The 24582-nt window shown below is 43.0% G+C and overlaps 1 protein-coding gene across 2 annotated transcripts in view; it reads right to left on the reverse strand.

The window, feature by feature from the left end:
• Positions 1 to 434: 434 nt before the first annotated feature.
• Positions 435 to 24582, reverse strand: part of iffo2b (intermediate filament family orphan 2b) — a 41045-nt gene continuing 16897 nt past the window's right edge. The window contains exons 2-8 of one of the 2 annotated variants that reach the window (XM_035777625.2): positions 14288 to 14348; positions 8852 to 8947; positions 7347 to 7517; positions 6845 to 6987; positions 5992 to 6160; positions 5578 to 5676; positions 435 to 5144 (exon numbers count right to left, since the gene is read on the reverse strand). In XM_035777625.2, coding sequence (XP_035633518.1) covers positions 4911 to 5144; positions 5578 to 5676; positions 5992 to 6160; positions 6845 to 6987; positions 7347 to 7517; positions 8852 to 8947; positions 14288 to 14348 — 973 coding nt within the window. In that variant the 3' untranslated portion in view covers positions 435 to 4910. Of the gene's footprint in view, positions 5145 to 5577; positions 5677 to 5991; positions 6191 to 6844; positions 6988 to 7346; positions 7518 to 8851; positions 8948 to 14287; positions 14349 to 24582 lie in introns of both variants that reach the window. The other variant, XM_035777624.2, reaches the window with a different exon arrangement.

Below are 24582 nucleotides of genomic sequence, written 5' to 3' on the forward strand. Positions count from 1 at the left end.
ATTCCCTTATGCCATAGTTTGTGCATCTCAATTGTCATTAGAAACCACATTTGTTTAAGCAGGTCAGCCATATCAGCTATGTTTTTAAAAAAGGCAGTAAATGATGCTGAATGAACTGTTTTGCTGCCAGACAAGGATCTGCTGATTAGCCAAATGTAGCAGTTTGAAGGATTCACTCCATGGTGCTGAGAAGAAAGCACTCCTGTTGAAACAGCTTTATGTAGGCTCTAACCGCATGTGGGCACCATTTGTCACCATTATAGTGCAATTAATGTATTGTTTAGTGTTGTGTAGTGGCTTTGCTGGCATGCATCTAAAAAATGCATGCCAGCATGTGTGCATGACGTGGGTGCAATTACATGCACATCAAACATTGTAATATGTATAATTAAACATGATAGGCTACATCTCCAATGGAGAACAAAGACTCAAGCTAAAGGCAATCCACCATTTTATTTCATTTCCCCCCAACACCAATAAGTGTACATTCTTTTTTTTTTTAACAACAGTATATCCTAAATCCCCATGAATGCAAAGTTTTACTGATAGATGACATAAAAATAACATTGTACTTTACAATGCAGAGGTATGCATTGAAATAAGATGCAGGGACAGAAATGTGAGTTAGAAACAGCAGGCTTGAAATAGCATCATCATAATGTGATGTGTCTAAAAAAAAAAAATACACTGGTCATCAATGGTCATAGTAAAGACAGTACTTTCCTCAATGGCTACTTTGACTGGGGACTCTGACCTACTGCTATCTCTACAATACTCTATAACCACCCATTACAGGCAAACTCAGTATGTTATGGTGACAAAGCAATATAAAATACATATCAGCAATGGCTAATGTAACATTTTAGACCCTTGCACTACATTAATAAAACCCACTCATATAAAACACCCATGAAACATTTAAACCCAACCACTGCAGGTTCCCATATAGGCTCAATGAGCCAGACTTTCTGGATGATCATAGTCCTGTAAGGGTAGGCTACATACTAGTTCAATTAAACATTTACAATTTGTGTTTGCTTGCTGGACAGAGAACAATGTGTCAGGTACACATCAGATGTGTTCTAACTCACGGCAAGATATTTTTTTTTGCACCAGTTCTGATAGTTAGGTTGGACTGTACTCAGAAGACTGCCCCTGGATATTGACCACACATTTATCAAAGAAAGGGACATACCTAGTCAGTTGTACGACAAAGCATTCAACTGAAATCTGTCTTCCGCATTTAACACAACCCGTCTGAATCAGAGGTGCGGGTGGCTGCCATAATCAACATGTCTACAATCTGTTCAATGGGAAATACCCTACATGACTAAAAGTATGTGGACACCTGCTCGTCGAACATCTCATTCCAAAAATCATGGGCATTAATATAGAGTTGGTCCCCCCTTTGCTGCTATAACAGCCTCCACTTCTGGGAAGGCTTTCCACTAGATGTTGGAACATTGCTGCGGGGACTTGCTTCCATTCAGCCAGAAGGGCATTAGTGTGGCCGAACACTGATGTTGGGCAATCAGGCCTGGCTCGCAGTCGGCCTTCCAGTGCATCCCAAAGTTGTTCGATGGGATTGAGGTCAGGGCTCTGTGCATGCCGGTCAAGTTCTTCCCCACCAATCTCGACAAACCATTTCTGTAAGGTCCTTGCTTTGTGCACGGGGGCATTGTCATGCTGAAACAGGAAAGGGCCTTCCCCAAATTGTTGCCACAAAGTTGTAAGCACAGAATCATCTAGAACACTATGCTATAGTGTTAAGATTTCTCTTCACTGGAACTAAGGGGCCTATCCCGAACCATTAAAAACAACCCCAGACCATTTTTCCTCCTACACCAAACTTTACAGTTGGCACTATGCATTGGGGTAGGTAGCGCTCTCCTGGCATCCGCAAAACTCAGATTTGTTGGTCGGACTGCCAGACAGTGAAGCGTGATTCTTCACTCCAGAGAACACGTTTCCACTGCTCCAGAGTCCAATGGCGGCAAGCTTAAAGCACTCTAGCCGACGCTTGGCATTGCGCATGGTGATCTTAGGCTTCCATGCGGCTGCTCGGCTATGGAAACCCATTTCATGAAGCTCCCGACAAATAGTTATTGTGTTGACATTGCTTCCAGAGGCAGTTTGGAACTTGGTAGTAAGTGTTGCAACCAAGGATGGACAATTTTTACACGCAGTCCCGATCTGTGAGCTTGTGTGGCCTACCGCTTCGCGACTGAGCCGTTGTTGCTCCTAGACATTTCCACTTCACAATAACAGCACTTAAAGTTGACCGGTGCAGCACTAGCAGGGAAGAAATTTGACGAAGTGACTTGTTGGAAAAGTGCCACCCTATGACGGTGCCATGTTGAAATTCACTGAGATCTTCAGTAAGGCCATTCTACTGCCAATCTTTGTCTATGGAGATTGAATGGCTGTGTGCTCGATTGTGTGCATGAAATAGCCAAATCTACTTATTGGAAGGGGTGTCCACATACTTTTGTGTATGTGGCGTATGTTATCTGATTTGTTCTCTTTGTAGAAATGACATCCTGAGACATCATGAGAAATAAGGGCATAGGCCTAATGGTTACCAGCCTACACTGTATGGTGCAACAAAGGACGAGCAAAAACATGGCTTACGTCATGCTGGTTTTAAATCTTATACAATGTATTTTGATGGTTAGCTGGGAATAAGGCCTCTCCCTGAATGTTATGTGTCTGAATATTTTACTATGGTTTAGGAAATAATATACACTAGACTGATTGGGCCAGCCTTTTTGTGTCAGATGAAATAGTTAAGTGTCCTGACCATTTTGACCATCTATGATGTTAACGGAATATGCTACATATGTTAACAGAATATGATACAGAGAATATTTCATTTCTGCCTCAACACTCACAATTCAATCTGTATAATGCAATTTCATGGACTATAGGCCCATTTAAAGCTACAGGAATTGATTTCGAGAATTGCAACACTATTGTACTGTAACTAGGATGTGCCTCTAGTTCAAATGTAAAACAATTCAGAGAAACAACCAAATGCAATAGCCTCTCTTCCCCACAGAGACAATGCAATGACAAATGTAATTATTAAAACCCTCATCATACAAATAGCACTTTTATCCTTGATTCTGCAAAGTAACAACATTTCATAAACCAATTGAAAAATAACTTGCAGAAAACCTCTCCCAATCCTTGTGCGTTCATCAATTTTGTTAATTGATTAGTTCAATGAAAATCATTAGACTGAATGTAATACAACAAAATGAATTACGTATAGCGCATTATGAACAGAAAGGCATCTAGGGTATACGATCACATGCCAACAGCCCTCTTATCACAGGAGGCTGCTGAGGGGAGAACGGCTCATTGAATGGCATCAAACACCTGGAAATCATGTGTTTGATGAATTCTCCCATTCCACCTATTCCGCTCCAGTCATTACAATGAGCCAGTTCTCCCCAATTAAGGTGCCACCAACCTCCTGTGTCTCTTATGTATGTACAAACTATTCTAAGCCCAATCCAGGGCACATGACAATGGAATATGATAGGCTGGACAGAAGGGAGGGGAGTTTTTGTGAGATGCCATTTGAGGTTAGTCGCCCAGATTGGCAAAAATATAACCTAAATATGGCATTGTACAGTGTATAAGTTAGGAATTGTATTAGCAACCAATGTACATGGTGTTGCCAGTTTCCGTGATTGTTTTGTGTAATATATCTTCCATAACCTCTCTCTGAGAGGACAAACAGATGACCAATAACTCTCAACAGCCCCTTGGACTTACCAAAGAGTAGCCCAAGGGACAATCAAGAACTTAGTTCTAACAATCATAACATATACATTTTAGGGGAAATTACAAAATTTGGCTGAAGCTTAGTATGATAGTGATCAGCAAAAGGCAATACAAATCAAAAACAGCATATTTGCTGGCGCCTTGTTCCATATTATTTTCAATCATCTTTTCCATGTTTACAGACATTACATTAACATGGGTAGGGAGGGAAGGGGTATGCCTTTGACAAAGACAACTAGGGGTCACTGTTCCAACATTTCCCTTTTTTGAGACAATTCTGCACCTTCTACTTCGGAGAACACACATGAGCACTCTGAATGACAACTAGAAAACACCTGCCCAGCTCAAAAAGGCTAATCATAAGGGAAAAGAAGGGTAGGGAAGGTCATCCTGAAATAAGGCTAGCTAAATTGCATAGAGCTTGAACAATGCATTATGCAGCAAAGGGCTGTGCTCCGTTCCCCAGTAAACACTGGTAACCATGGAGAGTCCAGTCAGGCTGTTTTGTTTGTATTGACTCTGGTGAGAACATTTCAATACCCATGTACCGTATGTGAATGATCCATCTGCATCCATGGGGCACATGCAAGTAGAAAATTGTGTGATTGCTCTTGATTTGTGATTATTAAAATAACTCAGGCATATATTCTCACTGGTGAATACTGTTGTGTATGTTGTTCCCTGTTGACCAAATGGACTGTCCACCTCAGTCCAACAGATTGACGATGGTGACAGTGCAACTGTTTCGAATATGCTAATAGTGAGCCAGTACGACTGGTTTGATAAGATTGACTGTTTTGCTGGTTGTTCTTGTGGAGCTCTGATTAGGTTGAAGAAACCAGCAAGGCAGCACTGAGGAAGAGAGCACAGCTGACAATGTATTGTATGTGCCACCTCTGCCTTATAATACTTGTGAAGCAAAGGAACACCGTCCCCCTCCATCCCTATGAGAACAGAGACAATAAGCACCAGTTGGGAGAGTGGGACAGACCCTTAGGCCCATCAGGACCCCCAGCCAACAGTGCCAAACGGGCCAACCCCCAAGCAGGGTGGAGCTCTGTGAGCAGCTATACGTCAGTGAGTGGAGGAGTGAGGGGCGGTGCCAGGCAGGACAGCCATCAGCTGATTGGCACCTCAGCCTCTCCGTCCTTGTCCAATAGTTCTTCCTGGATCTCATCAGTATTCCCTGAGTCGCTGCTGGCCACCGAGCTGACAGAGGGAGAGTTCCTGCCCCCTTTGATCATCCTCCTGCACGTCTCCATCTGCACATCCAGACCACGCTTCATGCTACACATCTCCATGTACTCATGCAGGTGTCTGTTCATGTCACTCTTCGCTGTGGCTAGCTCCATCTGAGTGAGGGAGAGAGAGATGATAGAGAGAGGAGATGAGGAGAAAGGAAGCCAGAGAAATAGAAGGGGAAAGAGTAAGGAGGACCGAAGAGAGAGGGTAGGGAGGAGAGAGAGAGAGAGACATCAGTGACATTGAGCTGGGACAGGTGCCAGCCCTGCCAGGGACTGAGTCACTCTGGCCAGATGAATGGTCACCGGAGTCACAAATCAAAACCAAACAGCAAGAGGGACAAAACAACCAACAAATCAAAAGGCAGTCGTTGTCCTCCTATGTCCTGTTACTTGACAGGTGTTTCTGTTAGATACAATAGATCTCTAACAGGAAGATACATCTCAGGGGATTTCATTCTCTTCTATTTTTGTTACTGTACCTCTGTTTCTGTCACATTCTCACTCTCAGACACACACACACAGGCACACACAGCCTGTTCACCTCAATCGCGCCAATGGTCTCCTGGTACTCCTGCTCTCTGGTCTTGAATAGGGATTCTGTCTCATCTATGAGGCTGCCCAGGCTTCCATCCTGAGAGACCTGGGAAGAAGCATAGAGGATTAGCTGAAACACTCTCATTCATCGTTTGGATATTGCATTTCATTTCTCAACTGGAGCATAACAATGGGCAGAATTTGACCTTCAAGTCAAAATGAAGAAACGTTATTTTACTGCAAACATTTGTGTTTGCCGAATATGAATGGATGGGAAGTATGGGAGGTAACCGACTCCTCAATGCCCTCCTGTACCCTTGACCATTAGTATATCAGTAGGTAGTGGTAATTTAACTGTTTTATATTTTTCCTGTACATAAGTATCCTTGACATTTGCTGTGTGGTGTCTAATCCGACTCACAGGCTCCTCTGTGTTGCTGTTGGCTGCGCTGGTGGCTGTGCAGTTTGATGCGGTGATGGCACTGGGTTGTATGTTATAGTTGGTGAAGTCCTCCCATAGCAACAGGGTCTCGTCATTCTCTTCCCACGTCAGGCTGTCACAGTCGTCATCCATGTCAAACGTCTCCCTCCTGGCAACACAATTATCATCTGAACAATGTCTGTGTGGCACAGAGACAGGAAGGAAAAGAGGGAAGAAATGAGGAGAAACAACAGGCAACACATTTACAAGAGGTCCAAACACAGAGAAGGAAAGATCCATAGAGAAGACATGCAGGAAAACAGAATACACACAGTGTTTGAGAAAGACTTGAGACAGTGACAGAAGTTTTAGTGGAACACAAATGATACTTTTATTATTGACACTATTATTCAAAACTACATTTTAGGCATACATATACACAATGAAGATATTCTGTAATGTAATGTTCTCATCTGGCTTTTGGTGGCCCTACTGAAGACAAAATGAATGCCGCACTCTGCATTAACACTAGATGGGAGTAAAGGACAACATTATATAAATACAATGCACCACTGGGGTGTGTGTGTCACAGGAGGTTGGTGGCACCTTAATTGGGGAGAGCGGGCTCATGGTAATGACTGGAGCAGAATCAGTCGAATGGTATTATATGTCAAACACATGGCTTCCAGGTGTTTGATGCCGTTCCATATGCTCCGTTCCGGCCATTACTATGAGCCGTTCTCCACTCAGCAGCCTCCTGTGATGTGTCTGCGCACGTGTGGAGGGGGTCATAACGAAGCCAGCTCGTCTTTCTGGATGGCTGTAATGAGTGTTCGTGTGAAGGCTGACTCACAGTTGGTTGAGCATTCGTTTCATTTCATCAGTGATGTTAAGAGGGACCTCCTCCTCCTCTGAGGTGCTGGGGTCTGCATCCATCTCAGAGCTGTCCTCATCAGACACAGGCCTGCGCTCCTTCCTGCAGCACGCCGTGGCGCCCTGGAACACACACACCCCCAACCAGGTTACTCACTCAGTGCATCAATGCAGGACAGAATTTGGGGCAATTTGTCTATTCTGATATTAATGATTTAGGCAGTACCATACACCACCTAAAAAGCCTCTGGTCTGATTCTGTCTGGATTAATATTTTGACTTTGGCCAGCAATGTCGGCGCAATGGAAAGTCAAAGCTTCAGTTCACCACTGAGCAGCGACTGTGTGTGTATTTGGTATGGTGGAAGGGTCAGTGAGCATTGTGTTTGTGGCTGTGTGTGTCTGCCTATGTAGAAGAGAGTGTAGCAGCAGTACACTGTTAGCTATTGCAGACTGAGGCCTAACGTACAGATAGATACACACCCTCTCTGGGAGTGACCTGGCCGGGCTGACATTGAACATCTTGGACATGTCCTCTGAGTTGCGCTGCTGAGCCACGTCACACAGTTTGGCGGTGATGTCGATGCGCCGGCAGATGTCCATGTCCACCCGCATGGCTTTCTCTTGGATTTTAGAGTCCAGGTCAGACATTTGCTGGAAAGGAAGGAGAGGTGTCTGTTGTTGGCTGTGAAACATTGAATCATCCACCCAAAACCTCCACTTACTGTACTCAACAAATGTCTAAAAGGCATTTCAAAGCCATCAGACTGATATGAATAACAGAAGTCACATGCTGAGTTCATATCTGTGTGACTGACCATTTGCAGCAGTATTAAAGTCAACTGAATACACTGTGGTTCAGATTGCAGACCCAGCAGAAACCCACATCCAGTCAGTCTGGGTCAATAACACATCATGCAACATCTCTGTGAATGTCCAAAGGAAACATCCTACACGCCAAGGTGAATTTCATCACTGCTACATCTCATGCTTCTTTTTGTCACTCAATAACTTGCAATTACTCTAAAATGCTAGTTATGACCAAACAATTCTATACTTTACCGTCTACAATACTCACAACACTGTTTCACAGTAGTGTAGTAAGGGAAAAGCTAGTATTTTGATTCTAGGGTGAAGGGAAGTGGGGAGGCAGGAATAGAGGTATCTCTTACTTTCATATCCAGATCCCTCCTGACATATTGGGAACTCAGACGTCGACCGCCCTTAATAGTGAGCAACGACAAAGTACACCTATTCAAAGGACACTTCCCAAATCACAGTGTTTATTCACTACCCTGGAGGTCTATCAGGTCACACTGTGTGTTACCTCATATGTACTGCATAGATCCTTCTCTGACTACAGATATCTGTCATGAGGAGGCAGCTGCTATTACCCACAATGCCACTAACTGACATGGCCAGTTAAACACAGAAGTAAATAAGAGAGGGAGCCAAGCTAGAATGGTTTCAACGGAAATCCAAACAACTCCTTGCTAATTTTGTTTATTCATTCCTGACCAAACAAAAGCTAAGGCTTGGCCAGCTGCAACATATTACAGCCGTTACACTAGAGGCAAGCTCCATGGGAAAAATAAGGTGCTGCGCAGATATAGTGTGTTTATGAACACTTGTTATCGGAGCATTCAATGAATACCTGTCTGAAAGGCCCTCTTGCAATTGCGGCAGAATATGTTTGGACTGCGGAGTAAAAATCCAAAAAAGGAGGGGTGTGAATCTGCAAGCCTGTCCTGGAGCCCAGTCTCGGAGAGTGTTCAGTATGATGAATGAAGCCCTAAGGACCTCTACAGTATGACTGACAACATCTATCATCACCTATAAAGAACAATACTACTGTCAATACAACCAATGCTGTTGTATTGTTGAGAATATGATTGGCATCATTTGAACAGGAATATGACTGTGGTATCTGTCAGTCTGTGACAGTGCTGCAGTGGAGTGTGAAGGGAAGGTGTGTATGTTATACTTACATCGCTCATGAGACTCTTAAAGACCACCAGCTCAGCCTTCAGCCTGTCCACCTTCTCCTTCAGTTCATCCTGGATCTCCTCTGACTCCTGAGCACTCTGAACACACCACACACACAAACAGTTGAAGTCAAAAGTTTACATACACCTTAACCAAATACATTTAAACTCAGTTTTTCATAATTCATGACATTTAATCCAAGTAAAAAGTTAAAATTCCCTGTCCTAGGTCAGTTAGGATTACCACTTTATTTTAAGAATGTGAAATGTCAGAATAATAGCAGAGAGAATGATATATTTCAGCTTTTATTTCTTTCATCACATTCCCAGTGGGTCAGAAGTTTACATACACTCAATTAGTATTTGGTAACATTGTTTAACTTGGGTAAAATGTTTTGAGTAGTCTTCCACAAGCTTCCCACAATAAATTGGGTGAATTTCGGCCCCCAGAGCTGGTAACTGAGTCAGGGTTGTAGGCCTCCTTGCTCACACACACTTTCAGTTCTGCCCACAAATTTTCTATATGATTGAGTTTGTTGCCCTTAAGCCATTTTGCCACAACTTTGGAATTATGCTTGGGGTCATTGTCCATTTGGAAGTCCCATTTGCGACCAAGCTTTAACTTCCTGACTGATGTCTTGAGATGTTGCTTTAATATATCCACATAAATGTATTTATTTTGTACCACATTATGCTGCCACCCGCTTGCTTCACGGTTGGGATGGTGTTCTTCTGCTTGCGGCATCCCCCTTTTCCTCAAAACATAATGATGGTCATTATGGCCAAACAGTTCCATTTTTTGTTTCATCAGACCAGAGGACATTTCTCCAAAAAGTACAATCTTTGTCCCCCCATGTGCAGTTGCAAACCGTAGTCGGACTATTTTATGGCAGTTTTGGAGCAGTTGCTTCTTCCTTGTTGAGCGGCCTTTCAGCTTATGTTGATATAGGACTCATACCGGTTTCCTCCAGCATCTTCACAAGGTCCTTTGCTGTTGTTCTGGGATTGATTTGTACTTTTCACACCAAAGTACATTCATCTCTAGGAGACAGAACATGTCTCCTTCCTTAGTGATGACGGCTGCATGGTCTCATGGTGTTCATACGTGCGTACTATTGTTTGTTCAGATGAACGTGGTACCTTCAGGCATTTGGAAATTGCTCCCAAGGATGAAACAGACTTATGGAGGTCTACACATTTTTTTTCTGAGGTCTTGGCTGATTTCTTTTGATTTCCCCATGATGTCAAGCAAAGAGGCACTGAGTTTGAAGGTAAGCATTGAAATACATCCACACCTCCAATTGACTCAAATTATGTCAATTAGCGTATGAGAAGCTTCTAAAGCCATGACATTTTCTGGAATATTCCAAGCCGTTTAAAGGCACAGTCAACTTAGTGCATGTAAACTTCTGACCCACTGGAATTGTGATACAGTGAAATAATCTGCCTGTAAACAATTGTTGGAAAAATTACTTGTCATGCACAACGTAGATGTCCTAACCGACTTGCCAAAACTATAGTTGGTTTACAAGAAATTTGTGGAGTGTTTGAAAGTTTTAATGACTCCAACCTAACTGTATGTAAACTTCCGACTTCAACTGTAGTTACACAATTCAAACGCATGCCCCAAGCACATACAATCAAACACATGCAGCAAAAACTAACACACATTCTTATTTACCATATTCGAGACAGCATGATATTGAATATGGCCTATACCTATATTTTTACATTATTCAGTGGAATAACTTTAAGTGATAAAGATGGATTAAGGACATTACAGTAGATGCCGAGGGGGACTACATACAGAGTTAATTCCACTACATAATCAACTGATATCCTTTATCAAATGACTATCAGAGAGCCGATTTCCTGTTTCACTTCCATGCTAAACAACATCTGCCTGTGTGAGCTCAGAGAGGTAAGAGCCCCCCAGGGAATTATTTTCACTTCCAGAATTCTGCTGAGCCATAATCCAACACAAACACAAATGCTGCCGTTGATCGATGTCCTCGATGGTTGTGCAGAAAGATGGGGTTGCTACTATACTAGCACCTGCAGAGGTGTTTGATGTGGCATAGGGAGCATAGTGCCTGCCTTGGGCCATGATACTATAAACTCAAATCAAATTGTATTAGTCACATGCACCGAATACAACAGGTGTAGTAGACCTTACAGTGAAATGCTTACTTACGAGCCCCGAACCAACAATGCAGTTGAAAACAAAAATATGAGTAAGAATAAGAAATAAAAGTAACAAGTAAATAAAGAGCAGCAGTAAAATAACATTAGTGAGACTATACACAGGGGGGTACCGGTACAGAGTCAATGTGAGGGGGCGCCGGTTAGTTGAGGTAACATGTCAAAGGAAGGCCCTAAGAATTGTCAAAGATTCTAGCCACCCTAGTCATAGACCGTTCCCTCTGATACCCCCCTTTTACACCGCTGCTAGGTAGAGTTAATAAAGTGCCTATGCATAGATGACAACAACAGAGTAGCAGCAGTGTAACGGGGGGTTAGCAGAGGGAACAGTCTATGACTAGGGTGGCTGGAATCTTTGACAATTCCTTCCTTTGACATCACCTGGTGCAGAGGTTCTGGATGGCAGGAAGCTTGGCCCCAGTGATGTACTGGGCCATTCGCACTACCCTCTGCAGTGTCTTGCGGTTGGAGGCCGAGCAGTTGCCATACCAGGTAGTGATGCAACCATGCTCTCAATGGTGCAGCTGTATAACATTTTGAGGATCTGAGGATCCATGCCACATCTTTACAGTCTTCTGAGGGGGAATAGGATTTGTCGTACCCTCTTCACGACTGTCTTGGTGTGCTTGGACGATGTTAGTTTGTTGGGGATGTGGACACCAAGGAACTTGAAGCTCTCAACCTGCTCCACTACAGCCCTGTCGATGGGAATGGGGGTGTGCTCTGTCTTCTTTTTCCTGTAGTCCACAATCATCTCCTTAGTCTTGATCACGTTGAGGGAGAGGTGGTTGTCCTGACCTCCTCCCTATAGGCTGTCTCGTCGTTGTCGGTGATCAGGCCTACCACTGTTGTGTGAGGGCACTACGGTATGGAACGCTGAGCTGTAGTCAATGAATAACATTCTCATATAGGTGTTCCATTTGTCCAGGTGGGAAAGGGCAGTGTGGAGTGCAATAGAGATTGCATCATCTGTGGATCTGTTAGAGTGGTATGCAAATTGGAGTGGGTCTAGAGTTTCTGGGATAATAGCGTTGATGTGAGCCATGACCAGCCTTTCAAAGCACTTCATGGCTACAGACGTGAGTGCTACGGGTCAGTAGTCATTTAGGCAGGTTTCCTTAGTTTTCTTGGGCACAGGGACTATGGTCTGCTTAAAACATGTTGGTATTATAGACTCAGACAGGGAGAGGTTGCAAATATCAGTGAAGACACTTGCCAGTTGGTCAAAGCATGCTCACACGTCTTGGAAATCCGTCTCGCCCTGCGGCCTTGTGAATGTCTTACTCACATCGGCTGTGGAGAGCATGATCACACAGTCTTCCGGAACAGCTGGTGCTTTCATGCATGTTTCAGTGTTATTTGCCTTGAAGTGAACATAGAAGTAGTTTAGCTCGTCTGGTAGGCTTGTGTCACTGGGCTGCTCTCGGCTGTGTTTCCCTTTGTAGTCTGTAATGGTTTGCAAGCCCTTCCACATCCGACGAGTGTCAAAGCTAGTGTAGTACGATTCAATCTTAGCCCTGTATTGTCGCTTTACTGTTTTACGGTTCGTTGGAGGGCATAGCGGGATTTCTTATAAGCTTCCGGGTTAGAGTCCCGCTCCTTGAAAGAGGCAGCTCTAGCCTTTAGCTCAGTGCAGATGTTGCCTGTAATCCATGGCTTCTGGTTGGGGTATGTACGTATGGTCACTGTGGGGACGACGTCATCGATGCACTTATTGATGAAGCCAATGACAGATGTGGTGTACTCCTCAATGCCATTGGATGAATCCCGGAACATATTCCAGTCTGTGCTAGCAAAACAGTCCTGTAGCTTAGCATCTGCTTCATCTGACCACTTTTTTATTGATCGAGTCACTGGTGCTTCCAGCTTTAATTTTTGCTTGTAAGCAGGAATCAGGAGGATAGAATTATGGTCAGATTTGCCAAATGGAGGGCGAGCTTTGTATGTGGATCGGTTTGTGGAGTATAGGTGGTCCAGAGTTTTTTTCCCCCTCTGGTTGCACATTTAACATGCTGATAGAAATTTGGAAGACGGATTTAAGTTTCACTGCGTTAAAGTCCCTGGCTACTAGGACCTTGTCATGAGATACTCTACCTCAGGTGAGCAAAACCTTGAGCCTTCCTTAGATATCGTGCACCAGCTGTTATTTACAAAAACACATAGTCGCCACCCCTTGTTTTACCAGACGCCGTTGTTCTGTCCTGCCGATACAGCGTATAACCAACCAGCTGTATATTGATACTGTCGTTGTTCAGCCACGACTCTTTGAAGCATAAGATAATACAGTTTGGAATATCCCGTTGGTATTTTAATCTTCCGCGTAGGTCATTATTTTATTTTCCAAAGATTGCACGTTTGCTAAAAGAATGGAAGGAAGTGGGGGTTTATTCGATCGCCTATGAATTCTCAGAAGGCAGCCCGCCCTTTGGCCCCTTTTTCTCTGTCTTCTCTTCACTCAAATGACGGGGAACTGGGCCTGTTCACGGGAAAGCAGTATATCATTCACATCGGGCTCGTCGGACTCGTTAAAGGAAAAAAAAGGATTCTGCCAGTCTGTTGTGAGTAAATCGCTATTCTGATGCCCAGAAGTCATTTTCGGTCATAAGAGACGGTAGCAGCAACATTAAGTACAAAACAAGTAAAAAAATGTTAAACACAAAGAAACAACAAAAAAAAAGACCCACAATTGGTTAGGAATACATAAACCTCAGCCTTGTTCTCCGGCGCCATGTTATCCACTGATGTAACGATGGGGACTAATGCGCTTTATCTACAGATACACAGGGAATAGTGGTGAGACACTGACATTCAGGTCTGCTATGTGAGCCATCTAGGCTGTTTCTAGGGAGATGTCAGAAAAGAAAACCTAGAAACAGCCTAGATGGCCCAATTCAGTTGACAGACACCTGCTCAAGGACATTATGGGTAAAAAGACCATAAGAAAGGAAGGATGGGGACAGGTAAGCAATTCAGCAGGAAATATATATTTTCAAGTCTTCATGTCTGTCTCTGTCTTCTTTACGACAATGACCCCTTGAGAGGCACTATACTTTAGCTAGGAATAAAGTAGAATTGGATGTTGAGATTAGAGTGAATACATTTAATAGTGAAGGTGAATTGACCAAATGGTAAGTTGATGTAATGGAGGTAAGTTAATGTAATGGTGGTGAATTCTTGTAATGGTGAAGGTAAATTGATGTAATGATGAAAGTGAATTGATGGTTAATGTCTACTCACCTCCTGCATGGATTCCACCATGGACTCCATATGCTCTCGTCTGTTCAGCTCCTCTTCCCATCTACAACACAGAACACACGGATGGTCAGTTACCTGCATTTACATGGCTATGCTTATACATGAGTATTGTACACACCTTATAGACCTTTGAGGTATATTTTAGTTCTATTAGTGTGACATACACTATATATACAAAAGTATGTGGACACCCCTTTAAATGAATGGATTCAGCAATTTCTGCCACACCCGTTGCTGATAGGTGTATTAAATCCAGCACACCGCCATGCAATCTCCATAGACAAACATTGACAGTAGAGCTCAGTGACTTTCAACATGGTACCTTCATACAATACCATCTTTCCAACGAGTCAGATTGTCAAATTTATGCCCTGCTAAAGCTGCCCCGGTCAACTGTACGTGGAAACGTCTAGGAGCAACAACGGCTCAGCCGCAAAGGGGTAGGCCACACAAGCTCACAGAACGGGACCATCTGTCCTCGGCTGCAACACTTACTGGGTATGATGCCACACGCTTGGCACACCTATATATGGGGAGTTTCTCCCATTCTTCTCTGCAGATCCTCTCAAGCTCTGTCAGGTTGGATGGGGAGCATCGCTGCACAGCTATTTTCAGGTCTCTTCAGAGATGTTCGATCGGGTTCAAGTTCGGGCTCTGGCTGAGCCACTCAAGGATATTCAGAGACTTGTCCCGAAGTCACTCCTGCGTTGTCTTAGCTGTGTGCTTAGGGTCATTGTCCTGTTGGAAGGTGAACCTCTCCCTCCAGTCTGATGTCCTGGGCGCTCTGCAGCAGGTTTTCATCAAGGATCTCTCTGTACTTTGCTCCGTTCATCGTCCCTTGATCCTGACTAGTCTCCCAGTCCTTGTCACTGAAAAACATCCCCTCCAGACATGACGCTTGGCATTCAGGCCAAGATAATCTTATTTATAATGGTCTGAGAGTCCTTTAGGTGCCATCTGGCAAACTCAAAGTGGGGTATCATGTGCCTTTTACTGAGTGGCTTCTGTCTGTCCACTACCATAAAGGCCTAATTGGTGGAGTGCTGCAGAGATGGTTGTCCTTCTGGAAGGTTCTCCCATCTTCACAGAATAACTCTGTCTGAGTGACCATCAGGTTCTTGGTCACCTTCCTGACCAAGGCCCTTCTCCCCCGATTACTCAGTTTGGCCAGGCAGCCAACTCTAGGAAGTGGTTCCAAACTTCTTCCATTTAAGAATGATGGAGGCCACTGTGGTCTTAGGGAACTTCAATGCTGCAAACATTTTTTGTTACCCTTCAAGATCTGTGCCTCGACACAATTCTGTCTTGGAGCTCTACAGACAATTCCTTCAACCTCATGGCTTGGTTCTTGCTCTGACATGCACTGTCAACTATGGGACCTTATATAGACAGGTGTGTGACTTTCCAAATGTATTTATTTAACTAGGCAAGTCAGTTAAGAACAAATTCCTATTTACAATGACTGCCTACCCCGGCCAAACCCAAACCCGGATGGCGCTGGGCCAATTATGCTCCTCCCTATGGGACTCTCAATCAAGGCCGGTTTTTGTGTGATACAGCCTGGAATCGAACCAGGGTCTGTAGTGACTCCTCTTGCACTGAGATGCAATGCCTTACACCGCTGCGCCACTCATATCTGGAAATCAATTGAATTTAGAAACATCTCAAGGATGATCGATGTTAACAGGATGCACCAGAGCTCAATTTCCAGTCTCATAGCAAAGGTTCTGAATACTTATGTAAATAGGGTATTATGGTTTTTTATTTTTACTAAATTTGCAAAACAAAATCTAAAAACCTGTTTTCGCTTTGTCATTATGCGGTATTGTGTATAGATTGATGAGGGGGAAAGTAATTTAATCCATTTTAAAATAAGGCTGTAATGTAACAAAATGTGGAAAAAGTGAAGGGGTCTGAAGACACTGTATGAACTACACATAGACACGTCCAGCCCAATACTTTCTTAGTCGACAAAGTACCCGGCACATGTCTTTAAAAAGGCATCTACCAGAGCCTCATCATTACATGGAATTCAGTGGCTAACATCAATGGAATAAACATTCCTTCCATCCACATCACAGAAGGGGAATAACTAAGCACATGCTACAGCTTGGGCAAGAACCTGGAAATTAATGTCAACGTATGTGATCTCTAAAGAGATTATCATTGGAATAAGTATTTAAAAATATTTAAACAGCCAGAAAAGGAATGTTGTTACTCAAGAAAACCTTCAGAGTTATTATTTGTATAAACCAGGGATGGGCCACAACAAATCTGAACTGGGGGCTGCAGTGGCTCGTGGGTCCACACATGCAGTTAAAGACAAGGGTTGGCTCTTGGGGGGTCCCCCAAGTTACATTTTGTTGCAGTTTTACAGCTTTTACAGCTAACTTCCTGCAATTCTACACATTTTGCCAGATAGATTGACTTGCTAGAAAGTTATAGAAACAAGTTGAGGAAAAAGTAACTTAACGAAACATGTTTTATTATCAACTGAAACATGTTTCCCCTGTCTTGAATGAAAAGCTCACATTTTGCAATCTCCCAAAATAAATGTGTTTTCTGACGAGAGACTAGGCTCTCCACCATCTTGTCTTGTGAAACTATCCTATGCTCTCCAAACAGTAGCGGAACGTGATTGCATGAAGTTGACATCCGGAGTAATCAAATACGTCACGATTTAAAATGGGGCATAACAGGTTGAAATTGCCATTGAACGTGCATTTGACACTTGTGCTGCCTTAACGGCAGCCGAAAATAGAGACTCCAATGTGACTCTAAGCCACTTTATGGGCTATCTAACCAATGGGGGTGGGGGATGTGAACAAAACACCACAGAAATGCTGGCACATTTTTTTTTTCGGGCCATACCCTCAACATAGCAACAGGACCAGAGACAAAAATACTCAAGTAACAATCACTCCACCACAGAGTTGAAGACATCTTTCAGAGCTCATCTTTTGCTTTAAAAAGCTATTTTTCTCAAATTCACCATTGAATGTAGCATAAACAAAATATGTCACTAGAGCATAGGCCTACTTCTATCGAACAAACCTAGATTTGTTGATTTTCAGGAGCCACTGAATGTTGTCGACACGGTCTAATTAGCTTGAGAGAAGTATCCCTGGCTGGGCGGTCTCCAGCTCACACTGTGATTGAAGTGTTGTTCTTAAAACGCTGGCACTGCTACTTTACTGTGTCCAAACACCCTGCCTGCTGCTGTAGGACTCCAAAGGTCATTGGAGTTCACAACTGCAACACATCCTCCCGCGGCAGATAGAGGAAAACAGTCTGTCACAGCATCTGCATGTGCTCTGCGTTACTTACAATTTAGGTACAGTTGTGTGCCACTTGGGCACTATGTCATTTCCTTCACACTGTGTGGGAAACTGGAGTCTCCAACATAAATCTGTGTTCTCCATTCAGATTCATTCCATCTCTGCCAAGCAACAGAGGAAATGGTCCTGTGGCAGAGTTGCTCCATCACTTCCAGGTTATGGAAAGATTCTCTGAATCACAGTAGTCATTAGATCTGTACTGAGTGGAAACTAAGGCATCCAAATAAACATTCTACCATAACTCTTCCAAACAGAGAGGACAGACACTACAACATGGGAGAGGTATTCTGTCTTCTGCCATAACCCCGCTCCAAAAGGACTGTTGGATGAGTTTGGCCTTTAGCTGGATTCTGTGAAACGACCTGGAGTCTCCTTACAAGGACAAAGACAGCAGGAGACTATTAGCCTGACTGTGTCATCCCATAGACATCTGTCTGTGTAAGACCAGATGCCTGTCCTCCAGTCAGGCTGCTGTAACACAACCAGAGTACAGTCTGGACTCATACGCTGATATCTACAGACATGATTTATGAATATGTATTCCTTCTCACATCTGATGTATAACAATGTAAAGGCTACCAACTATTTCATTTGAATAACCAAAAAAAAAATAATCCCCTAAAAAAAAAAATGTCTGCCACTGTAGAATGGTTCTAAACAAGCGTAAAATAATGCAGCTCAGGGCAGACCGAGCTGGAGATTCTCCTATCATTTCTCTCTGCAGAACAATAGAATTCCAGCAAGACCTGCCAACGTACACTCCCTCCCAGTGTGGTATGCCTAGGCAGCTTCATTAGCACGCGAGCTGTCTAAACCTTTATTCATCACTCTGCCTGAGGACACATGGAATCATAACCATTACCCAGCAAGCACGGTTTCTCCGATCTGATGATATATTCTTGTTTTTAGTGGTTTTTTTATTTATTTAAAAATGACATTTTTAGGGCGCATAGAAGTTGTTGTCGTTAAGTCTAGACATGTTCAATTTTCAGGTATTGGAGTAACAAAGTTACATGGTCAGATCTATGATGGCCGCTCTGCATTGATGAAGGAAAAATGCCCAAGGAATAAGGTGCTCTTTGCCAACTCATTCATTCCCCAAGTAACATCTTTAAAAGGCCAGATCCAAGTAACTGATCATCCTTTTTCCAGTAAAGCTCTGGCCTCTCATCACTGAGAACAGTACACAGGCACTCTGGAATTCAGAGGGACAGACCATTCATGTGTCTGTTCTCAGTGAATCACCTCTACGCCCTGTAAACCACAATTATGTGGTTAACCATTCACTCTGAGAAATCAGACTTCCACATCCACAAGGACTCTATTTTCATGTGCATACAGTTCTGGCATAACAGTGCATTCCATGTGTCCTCTATCATGAATGTCATGTAAAACATTGTACTTTTTTTTTTGCTGATGCAGGGACATTGGCTGGCTGTCCTTTCCTCCGGGTTCTCAAAGGACATGGTGTTGGAATGGTTGGGGGACAATGGTAGAAACTACAGAATCAATTACAATTCTAAAATCAACACAAAACTATTTTTCTATATATATGATATTGTGAAAATCTGATAAACTGCGCATTGTTTTATAATTTGTCATTATTGACCACTGTTAGAAATAGATCACCATAATTATCATCAATACTGCCCATATGAGAGGTGCTAGTGTTTAAGGATCAATAGGTCTGTACCGTCAAGGAATAACATGCCTATCACCCTCCCTGACACAGACAGGACCAGGGTGAACCTGGTGACAACACAGATAAATCACACCAGCCACCAAGGCCAGAACACACATGTACTGTATGTGATTAATCCTATGGAGCTCCATCCATGTCTCTATACAGTATATCGCCCGCTCCGTGACAGCATCCCACATCCTCTCCATGCAATTATATCTATCGCATTGAGGGGACTTCACCCATAATTTACCTCCAGCATAGATTAATATCAACAAAAGGAGCGGGCAGAGAGCTCTCAGGGAGGGCAGAAGGTGGGGTGCAGAGGGGTTTGACACAGGGGTTAAGATGGAAAATCCTGAAAAAAGGTGAGTTGGTTGTTTGAGTCAGAGGCTGTCTGTTGGGAGATGAAGATACATCTGAGGGGGTCATTGATTGTATGTCATCGGGCTGGCCCTGTGATCTATCATTTTCACAGAGTCAGGGACATATGTAGGGTACTAATGAGCAGTGGTGGTGTGGGTAGAGCAGCAGGCATATGGTTGGTTGTTCGGTCGGCAGAGTCTCCCCCTAGAGGCTGCAGGCTGGGTGGAGGGTGGGGGTCTGCTGGGTGGAGGTCTGCTTGTGCTGAATAGCCAACAACCCCTCAAGGTCAGACCTCATTCGATTTGCCCTGATCCCATTCCCTGCTCCCTGCCTGACTCCATCCCCCCTCCTCCCCTCCCATCACCCTTCTCCTCGTAGCCTTCTCGTGTCCAGGGAGACCATGCCACTGCCTGCATACATCTGATACACAGAACTAGTGTACCATCATGCCGTATGCCACCATGTAGTGTACACTGGAGCCTATAAACAGCTGGTGGGGTCGTCATTCAATAAATGACGGTGACCTGGACCACACTCAGTCTTAAATATAGCACTCCTCTCTCAGACAGGCCACAGTCACAGCCAAAACTAAAAACATGAGGGTTGCTATGTGATGGTATTTGTCCCCAGGGCACCATTTCATTGGCCTGCTGGGAGTAACAGGATGTATTATTCTGAATGAGAAACTAACATAAGTATTGTGATAAAAGAGAGGAGCACTCACTGTATTGATTTCTTCTCAACTATGTTTTATACAACCTGACATTTCCAGTCCATAAACTACTCCATAATTATAGAGATTATCAGCTCAGATACAAAATAATACATATTGCAATAAAATAACTGGAAAAAACTATCAGATCTATACTGATGGTGATTTGGTGCAGTATTGTATATTGTGAATGAATATTGATGCCCATTGGAAAACTGGGTTAGATATGTACATGGTTCAATACTGGTCGAGTGAGAAGTGGTTGAGTTCTGAATGGCACCGTAAGTATTATATGACTCAGCAGATTCCTCTGCTGCCGACCCTAACTGGGGAGGAAGACCACAGCCATAAATACTACACTTCAAATAGATCATGCTGAACCAGCTTGAACCTCCAATGTTCACTCCACACATATCAATGACATAGAAAAGGACAAGCGGCTAGGAGGGTGAAGGCTGACATGACTCTAGAGTAACCTTATGTACACATTTTCTGTATTTCTAAGATGCTAAAAAGTGTAGAACAGCATGCCGTGTGTGTGTGTGTGTCCATCATGCCTGTCTTACACTTTGTATGTTAAGCCCCAGGCTAATGTTGTGGAGGCGTGCGTGTTCGTTCGTGCATGCCTGTGTAGATGTAAAAGCCACAGACAGTATAGTGCTTATTTATGCGACTTTAGAGGAGACTGGATTAGATAGGTTTAACATTGAGGGGAGGAGGTTAAACATATTGGAAAATCTAAGCTGTGAGTTTGATTAATGTATTGTCTTTACACGTAGGGTATTATTGCTCCTTAAAATGGGGATGGGCAGCAACTGTAGCTAGTTACGTGTATCTGAGGAGTCAGTTGCATGTAGTTACCGGCTTGAAACTAGACGTCGACCGACTATGATTTTTCGACGCCGATATCAATACTGATTATTGGAGGACCAAAAAAAGCTGATGCCGATTAAAATCGGACGATATATATATATATATATATGTATGTAATAATGACAATTACAACAATTCTGAATCAACCATTTTATTTAAACTATAAAATCAATTTAGTCTCAAATAAATAATGAAACATGTTCAATTTGGTTTAAATAATGCACAAAAAAAGTGTTGGAGAAGAAAGTAAAAGTGCAATATGTGCCATGTAAAAAAGCTAACGTTTAAGTTCCTTGCTCAGAACATGAGAACATATGAAAGCTGGTGGTTAATTTTAACATGAGTCTTCAATATTCCCAGGTAAGAAGTAGGTTGAAGTTATTATAGGAATTATAGGACTATTTCTCTCTATACCATTTTGTATTTCATATACCTTTTGAATATTGGATGTTCTTATAGGCACTATAGTATTGCCAGCCTAACCTTGGGAGTTGATAGGCTGGAAGTCAAAAACAGCACAATGCTCGAAGCACAGCGAAGAGCTGCTGGCAAATGCAGAAAAGTGCTGTTTGAATGAATGCTTACGAGCCTGCTGCTGCCTACCACCGCTCAGACTGCTCTATCAAATCATATAATAACACAGAAATACGAGCCTTTGGTCATTAATATGGGCAAATCCAACTATTCATTCCAAAAGAATCAGTGAAATACGGAACCGTTCCGTATTTTATCTAACGGGTGGCATCCCTAAGTCTAAATATTGCGGTTACATTGCACAACCTTCAATGTTGTCATAACTATGTACAATTCTGGCAAATTAATTACGGTCTTTGTTAGGAAGAAATGGTCTTCACACAGTTTGCAACGAGCCAGGCGGCCCAAACTGCTGCATATACCCTGACTCTGTTGCACTGAACGCAAGAGAAGTGACACAATTTCCCTTGTTAAAATAAATTCATGTTAGCAGGCAATATTAACTAAATATGCAGGATTAAAAATATACACTTGTGTATTGATTTTAAAAGAATGGCATTGATGTTTATGGTTAGGTAGACATTGGTGCAACGACAGTGCTTTTTTCACGAATGCGCATGTTAAAACATCACCCGTTTGGCGAAGTAGACTGTGATTCGATGCTAAATTAATAGGCACCACATCGATTATATGCAACGCAGGACAAGCTAGATAAACTAGTAATATCATCAACCATGTGTAGTTAACAGGTGATTATGTTAAGATTGATTGTTTTTTATAAAGATAAGTTTAATGCTAGCTAGCAACTTACCGTGGCTCCTTGCTGCACTCGCGTAACAGGTAGTCAGCCTGCCACGCAGTCTCCTCGTGGAGTGCAATGTAATCGGCCATAATCGGTGTCCGAAAATGCAGATTACCGACTGTTATGACAACTTGAAATCGGCCCCAATTAATCGGCCATTCCGATTAATCGGTCGACCTCTACTTGAAACCAGATCAAACACACAGGGCTTAAAGGAATATAACTTTCAAAATACAGTTAGTGTCACAGTATAATGACTTTTGCATAACGATTCACACTGCAACACTTTCTGTATTTTGAAAGTGCTATATCTTGAAAACTTGATTGCTGACATGCAAAACATTTTGGGATTGTAACAACAGTGAATTAATGAAACAAATACCAAAATACACTTTGTGAGTGGTATTTTCCTTTAAGCAATGCCAGGAGATCATTAAGAAAAACCAGGGACGCTGATATATGTATTCTAAATCGTAGTATAATGAAACTCCCTTTTCCATGCATCCCAGCACTAAGAAACCATTAAAAGGCAGGTTTTGACACCACACAACAGGCTCTGGGTACACTTAGGATACAGAGAAGGGCCTTGGTAGTCTGTGGTAAATAGTGATCTTACATAATTCACGATTCAAATCAAATTGCATTTGTCACATGCGCTGAATACAACAGGTGTAGACTTTACAGTGAAATGCTTACTTACAAGCCCTTAACACTTTTTTAAAGCATTGTTAGTTAGATAAAAATAAATAATTAAAGAGCAGCAGTAAAATAACAATAGCGAGGCTATATACAGGGGGTACCGGTACAGAGTCAATGTGCAGAGGCACCTGTTAGTTGAGGTAATATGTACATGTAGGTAGAGTTATTAAGGTGACTATAGATAATAACAGAGAGTAGCAGCAGAGTAAAAGAGGGCTCTGGGTAGCTCGTTGATTAGCTGTTCAGGACTCTTATGGCTTAAGGGTAGAAGCTGTAAGAAGCCTTTTGTACCTAGACTTGGCGCTCCGGTACCGCTTGTCCGTGCGGCAGCAGAGAACAGTCCATGACTAGGGTGGCTGGAATCTGACCATTTTTAGGGCCTTCCTCTGATTCCGTCAGCTATTTGTTGATGAACCCACAAAGTGTAACTTTGAATTCATCAAAGTCTAGCTCAACAAAATACATTGTATAGACACCATAGGACATACCCTGGAGAGGGTGTAGTGCCGGATGGGTTGGAACCACATTTTAACAGTCCTAATCCCATGGCCTTTCCTGGCCAACACCATGCATCGCCACACACCACTCAACTATCCACACAATAGCAGTGTGTGCTAGGCTTGTCTACAGTTTCTGCACTGTGTAAGCACATTATCACTAAGCCACACAGCCAGCCATGATGGCCCTTCTTTACCCCCAAGGGCGTATGCTGTCTGTCTATTGGCTCTTCCACAGGGGGCACCCAGTGAGAAGACTGGCAGTGCTCTGGTTCACTGCCTCATGTGCCTGCCAGACAGGTAATCTCACATACAATACAGGGCACTGGCGTGACAGGTGTGATCAAAGAACAGCCTCGGGAGGAAAAACACACTCTATAGGGCACAGGTCATCGTTTTTAATTAACACTAACAATTTTAGGCTGCTAACATTTTATGCAACCAGGTAAAGACGTTAAATATGGGTGTGCAGGGACTTGTCACATTGGCACAGGCTGCCATTTTGAAAACACCATAAACTGATGCAAGCTGCAGGAGACAATGTTACAAAGCATCCACACCTAATGCTTTGTTTTTCTCCTGAGTCTGCAGATTCTAAGTCTGGGCCACAAGGTTGAGACCCACTGCTATAAATGCTAACTCACAGAGAGACGCTGAATAATAATATACTTCTACAAGGCACACAGAATAGATGATAGTTTTTCTCTTCTACAATCCATAAGGAACATATAGTTTTCTACAACTGGTTTAGCAGTTTTGTGTGATGTCTCTGTCCCTCCCTCACAGTCACAGGCTGGCCATTTCATTGTATCGTACACCAAAGATTGTATCATTT

This window comes from Oncorhynchus keta, chromosome 10, assembly GCF_023373465.1.
Source record: "Oncorhynchus keta strain PuntledgeMale-10-30-2019 chromosome 10, Oket_V2, whole genome shotgun sequence".
In the NCBI taxonomy this organism is placed as follows: Eukaryota; Metazoa; Chordata; class Actinopteri; order Salmoniformes; family Salmonidae; genus Oncorhynchus; species Oncorhynchus keta.